The sequence below is a fragment of the Trichechus manatus genome, unplaced genomic scaffold (genome assembly GCF_000243295.1).
Source record: "Trichechus manatus latirostris isolate Lorelei unplaced genomic scaffold, TriManLat1.0 scaffold00076, whole genome shotgun sequence".
Taxonomy (NCBI): domain Eukaryota; kingdom Metazoa; phylum Chordata; class Mammalia; order Sirenia; family Trichechidae; genus Trichechus; species Trichechus manatus.
Window position 1 is genome coordinate 12,428,668 of NW_004444012.1, and position 6,564 is coordinate 12,435,231.

General features: G+C 43.1%; 1 protein-coding gene across 2 annotated transcripts in view; it reads left to right on the forward strand.

Annotated features, from left to right (window-relative positions):
- The first annotated feature begins 1,910 nt into the window (after positions 1-1,910).
- The window catches only part of GOLM2 (golgi membrane protein 2), a 98,888-nt gene continuing 94,234 nt past the window's right edge, over positions 1,911-6,564 (forward strand). Inside the window, exon 1 of one of the 2 annotated variants that reach the window (XM_004380700.2) lies at positions 1,911-2,481. In XM_004380700.2, coding sequence (XP_004380757.1) covers positions 2,155-2,481 — 327 coding nt within the window. In that variant the 5' untranslated portion in view covers positions 1,911-2,154. The remainder of the gene's footprint in view (positions 2,482-6,564) is intronic. The other variant, XM_004380701.2, reaches the window with a different exon arrangement.

Genomic DNA, 6,564 nt, shown 5'->3' on the forward strand with positions numbered 1-6,564 from the left:
CTCCCAACTCCAGCATGCCAAAATCTTTATGAATCAACATATATTGAAGAGAATATATGCCAAACAGTGTTTTGGGCTCGGAAAAGGGTTAGAAGGATTGTACAAGAGAAACAAATGACGTAATTTTTGCCTTTAAGCAAGACTGCATCCAAACATAAAATTCCTATGATTTAACCTCACTTGCCACTCTATAATAGATGCTTATTCCCCAATTAAATCTTAAAACACTATTTACCTGTGATTATATTGTCTTTCTGGAGCCCTGGTGGTGCAATGGTTAAGAGCTATGGCTGCTAACCAAAAGGTCGGCAGTTCAAACCCACCAGCCACTCGTTGGAAGCCCTAGGGGGCAGTTCTACTCTGTCCTATAGGGTCTCTGTGAGTGGGAATCCACTCAACGTCAATGGGGTTGAGTTTTTTTTTTCAGTTAGATATTTTGTAATGTCCCTCAACTGGGATTTGTCTGGTATTTTTCTCAGGATTAAACTGGGATTATCAGCTTCTGGGAGGAAGACCACAGACTGCCAGTCTCATCCCATCATATGAAGGGTACTTACTATCACAAGACTATCACAAGACTTACCGCTGTTAGTGTTTAACCTCGATTATCTGGCTTAATACATTAAATTTTACCTTAATTTGTTTAATGTTTAACCCAGAACCACCCATAGCAGAGCACTTTATATTGTCTTGATATCTGGATTGGGCTCATTGGTAGGGAGAGATGGCTTGACTTTTTTCCCCCGGAGAAGAGTGGAAACAGGATTGGCATCTACGTTTCAACCCTGCCACTTACATGTATGACTCTGAGTGAGTTACTTTTGCATCTGTAAAATGGAATAATTGTACCAAATAGTTCTTTTAAGCATCTAATGACAAAATGTATGTGAATGTGTTTTGCATAATATTATTCTTATAAATCTCCCATAATCCCCTATAAAAATGAAAGCACCTTTGGGAAGAGGAACATCTTAAGTAGTTACTATGACCTTGTAGGAGCCCTGGTGGTGTACTGGTTAAGAGCTTGATATGGGGCTTTGAGAAACTTTTCGAACATCTTTCCGCCTTGGATTCCTCATTGTAAAACCGTGTTGTTGCGAGGATAATGAGACTAGGTATGCAAAAACAAATTTAAGAGTTATTTCTAAGCCAGAATATGCTCGCTGTTCGTAACAGTACATTAGTTACCATTCATCGAGGGCAGCTTCTAGACTTTCTATTTGGAAGCCCAGATCAAGACACAAGCAGCAGCGTGTTTAAGAACAGCTCACCACATTCTTAAGTTCTTTCCAGTCGTGAAAGCAGTAACCTTCGAAACCAGGATGGCATCACCATTTTCAGTTATAAAGCTTAAGTTTCTCCTGCTTTTCTGTTACGTTTGGGGCACCACCGCTATATTATGGTCTCACCTTCCCTGCTCCCCCCACGTCGTGGGCACAAAAGAGAAAATCCCATTTTACTGAGGCAAGGCCAAAATCTTTCTAGTCGCCCCTTCCGGCCTCAGCTCAACGACTGTTTCTCCTACAAAGCAGTCATAGCCCCAGATGGCTTCAAATAGAAAAATCCTCACGAAGGCGAGAGCAGGGTAGGAACGCCCTAGACCTCGGATCAAAGGACTCGAGCAAGCAACACCTGAACGGACTCCAGCCCAGGTACCACTCACTAGCACCACAGTGAACCCAGCATCCTTCCCAACAGAGATAAACATCGCGAGATAAAGCTGAAAAGAAGGAAAAGAAGGGGCGAAAGCTCACTTTCTCGCGAGAAGACGGGGTGTCGGCGGAAACTATGAAACGGCCCCCTAGGCGACCCGGACGCAGCCAGTGGGCGGGGCCAGTGGTAAATCCGCCCCCTTCCGGCTCTTTTCCCCGCCCCAAGCCTGAGGTGTTGGGCTGGGGGTCTAGACAGCTGGGCGTTTTTTGGTTCCGCTCGGTGGGTGCAAGGTCGGGTTCAAAGCCTCCGGAACGCGCTTTGGCCTGATTTGTGGAGGGGGGGCGGGGAGGGGCCTCGCCTTGCGGCCCCGCCCCCTTCTCCGGTTCCCCGGCGGGCGAATCAGCCAGCCTCTTCCTGCGGCCAGCCTCGGGACCGCGTCCCCGGGGCAGCTCAGCAGCCGAGGCCTGAGCTTCTGCCCGCAGGTGTCGACGGCGAGGCCCCATGGTGGGGTTCGGGGCCAACCGGCGGGCTGGCCGCCTGCCCTCCCTCGTGCTCGTGGTGCTGCTGGTGGTAATCGCCATCCTCGCCTTCAACTACTGGAGCATCTCCTCCCGCTACGTCCTGCTTCAGGAGGAGGTGGCCGAGCTGCAGGGCCAGGTCCAGCGCACCGAGGTGGCCCGCGGACGCCTGGAGAAGCGCCATTCGGACCTCCTGCTCTTGGTGGACTCGCACAAGAAACAGATCGACCAGAGGGAGGCCGACTACGGCCGCCTCAGCAGCCGGCTGCAGGCCAGGGAGGGCCTGGGGAAGAGATGCGAGGATGACAAGGTAAGCACGAGCCCTTTCGCCGCGGCCCCCTTAACCCGCTCGTTTCTTGCAGACCAGGAGGTGGAGGGTTCGCCCACCAGCGGTTGCCTTATCCATTCCAGGATTGCGGTTCTGGAGGGGATCCCTTCTGCCCAATAACCCTGTTTCTGTCAGACTTTTCCCGTTTAATCACTGCTATCCTTTCCTAAATTATCAAGTTCCTGCCAGGCGAAACTGACTGTAAATTCTGGTTCTCAAGAGGGGACTGTGTGTGGATGCAGCCTTTTCTCCAGGCTCAGCTGCTGAGCTGGCAGTAGTAGTCCCAGGCCTATGTGGCAGCCTTACGTTAACAAACACCAAAATCTGGAGACTGCCAGGTTTGGTGTGGGTGTTGTTGCCTCATCTTTATTCCGTGCACACTGAGCAATATTAATTTCATTATTTAAAGAATGGAGCTTCGTCTTCATTATGGTGCTTATGGTGGTTACCTTATTTTTTTTTTTATAAGACTTTTCTTAAATTTCTGTAGGGTGATGTATTAAGTGATTAAAGAATCAGATATTACTGCCTTTTTGTGATAGAAATGTTATAGGTGGGCCGTGGAGCCATTTAGGAGCCTCCCTTATGACCTGGACATAGTTAATCCATATTAGGTACTCAATTTGAATTGTTAATAAAATTAGCCAAATAAGTAGAGTTTAAAAATATTTTCTAAGTGACAGAATCTCATGTCAGTGCCTTCAGTGTTTTTGAAAAAAAAAATGAAATTTTGTGTGCTTAAGTAACTATTAGGTTTGGTGTTTTATGCAGATGGAAAGCCGTACAAAGTTTTAAATTTAAAAAATATAAAACCGGACTGTAACCAAACCTGCTGGTAAATAGCCTTTGTTTTCACCAGCATATTTGGAAATACATTAATAGTTTATGACTCTTTGCAACTTCTGTTGGAATAGCAGAGTTGTGGGAATTTCCAGGTGGGATAGTAGATACTTCTCTTTGGTAATCAGTCTTCACATTTGTGTGTGTGTGTGTGTGTGTGTGTGTTTTAATTACAAGTTTTTACTTTGCCTATTATATCAGAATCATTTATAATAAATCATTATAACTTAAAATTTCTATAAGCTTCCAACTTCCCTATTGTCATCAGCCTTTACCTTGCATCTCCTTTCATCAAAACTACTGCCCTGAGGTGCTTGCCTATAACCCCCTTCTCTTCACCACAATGTAGACATCCTCTAAGAGGGACAAAGAATCAGCAGATTTGTGCATGCTATATTCTGAGCCCTGAAGACTGCAGAACTCTGGGTAGGAGTAGGTAAAAATCCATGAAAATTTAGAGTATTAAAATGAGATCTTCATACTTGGAGTGGTTAGGGATTACTATTCACAATCTTCTCTCCAATCTCAAAGGAAAGATAAGTCTTATTCTAGTAATTCATATTCTGGATTCCATTTCTTCCACCCACTGGATTGTTACCAGTCTCTTTCGATTTTACCTTCAACCATGTATAAATGTCCCCTGTTCTAAAATTTTTAAATTCCTCTATATACTCTTCTCTCTCAGTCAACTAATTTCTTTTATACTTTAACTGCTAAGCTCTAATTATTGGTAGTCGATAAATACTCCACCTACGTCCTCTTTTTTCATTCCCGTCCTAATCTTTTTTTTATTGTCTTCCCTCCTTGTTTCCTCCCCTTTTCTCAAGCTATTCTCTTGAAGGTCACAAGTGGCAGTCTTCCTAGGCAAAGCCAAAGAATATTTTCTATTCTTAATCTATTTAATCTCTCTGTAGTTTGGTCCTGTTGATCGTCTCTAGCTTTTTGAAGACTATCTCCTTTCTTGTTTTTGTAACACTGAACTCTCCAGATTCTCTACCTACATTCTTCACTGTCTTCTTTGGTAGAGATTTTCCCCCTCTCCTGCCACCTAATAATGGACTCTGTTCTTGAGCTTTTGATTTCCCCCTTGGTGCAGTATTTCTCAAAGTGGTGTTAAACAGAATACTGTTCCAGCAAATGTTCATAGGTGGTCTGGAGAAAAAAGGAAAACCTTTTTGGAGGGAAATGTTAAGTAGTATATCCTTTTGGAGTTCATAATGCCTAATAGCATATAAAGGCTCTGAGAAATCCATTATTAAAGAAGCCTATTTAATTTTGTTGAACTCAGTTTTTCTCAAGTTATTTGAGCATAGATTACTATTTTTATAGCCCACCTGTTATCATGGTACAGAAGAATGTAGCAGAGCACACCAGTTTGGAGTATGCTGTTCTGTATATCTTAACTACTTTTAAGTGTTTGACTAATCTGTACAGCTAACTCACAAATCTATATCTGTTACTTATATGCCAATTCCATATTTTGAGCTAGCTATAACATCTTTTTTGAGGTACTTACGAATGGCTATAAGAGGTCAATGAGGAGTCTCTGTACTGCTTAATACAAAGGATAGTCTTGGTCTAAATGAGCAATGGATAAAATTTGTCTCTCAGAGATATTTCCTTTATTGCTGCCACTCCCTTGATATCTGGAGGAGTAAACAGTAGATTAAAAAGTACTTAAAGATGTGAAGGCTCCAGATATAGGTTAGAATTCTCACTCAGTATCTGGCTGTGTGAGTTTGGGGCAAATTATTTAATCACTTTGAGCCTCTTTCCTCAACTGTAAAATGTGGATCATAGTACCTACCTAATAGTATTGTGCAGATCTGAGCTCACGTATATGTAAAACTTTCAAACTTGACAGTACATATTGTGGGAAAACAACAAACCCTGGAGCTTCTTATTTTCTATAACTGATCTAAAAGCCCTTGATTGGCTCACCTCTGTGAGTGGAGGATGGAGAAGGAAACTTGACAATTACAGTAAGTCTGACAACTTGTACTTGCCCTTTAATGTTATTTAAATTTGCCCTCACTTTGAAACAATTGAACCAACCCCTGCTGGCAACAAATTCTTCATCACAGTCACCTTCACTAGCTGCATGTGCAGCTTTTAAATCACTGAAAAGGCTTTGAGCCTTTTCTTGCACTAAACTCAAACCAGACCCACTGCCATCAAGTCAATTCCAACTCATAGCAACCCTGTAGGACAGAGTCGAACTGCCCCATAGGTTTCCCAAGGGAACAGACTGCCACATCTTTCTCCCGAAAAGCGGCTCATCAGTTTGAACTGCGACCTTTTGATTAGCAGCCAAGTGCTTAACCACTGCGCCACCAGGGCTCCTTTCTTGTACTAAAGTAAGGCTAAATAAGAACCATATGCACCTGCTCCGACTTACCTACAAATTCAACTAAAAGACACACTTAGGAACGGATCTTGTTTGTAACCCGGGGACTGCCCGTAAATGTATCTCTTTCGTTGTAAAACAGGTTCATTAATGTTAACTTAGTATTTTCTGAGTAAAGTCTCTGCCTTTCAGGGTTTTTACCCATAGTAGACCCTGCCACATCTTTTTCCTGTGGAGCTGCTTGGGGGTTCAAACTGCCAGCCTTTCAGTTAGCAGCTAAGTGCTTAACCATGGTCCCACCAGGGCCCCTCTGTAAAGATTAGAGCCAAAGAAAACCCTATGGAGTAGTCCTGCTGTGTAACACAAGGGGTCGCCGTGAGTTGGAATCAACTCAAAGGCAATGGGTTTGATTTTTTTGTTTTCTTTTCCTCAAGCTCAGCAAGTGATCTCACCTCTTATTTAACCAAGAATCAGATAGGAACTGATTCAGCTTTCACCACCAGATCAACAGGCATTTCCACATCTGTCCCCATGTCTTTCCTCACTGTTAGAATAACAGAAGATTCATCCTTTTTCTGCCAGTTCTGAGGATCTACTATCCTTCCACCTTCTCAAAGACCTTGTAGTATTACCAGTCCAGTCTCTCTCTTATATTCAATCTATCTATCTTTGCTCTTCAGCATTTAAAAAAAGCTGAGTCTTCCAACTGAAATAAAAAGGATTATAACAGAATATTATGAAAAACTATACTCCAAAAATTTTGAAAACCTAGAGGAAAAGGATAAATTTCTAGCAACACACGGCCTACCCAAACCACAACGAAGTGATGTTGAAAATCTGAACAGACCCATAACAAGAGAAGAGATTGAAAAGGTAAT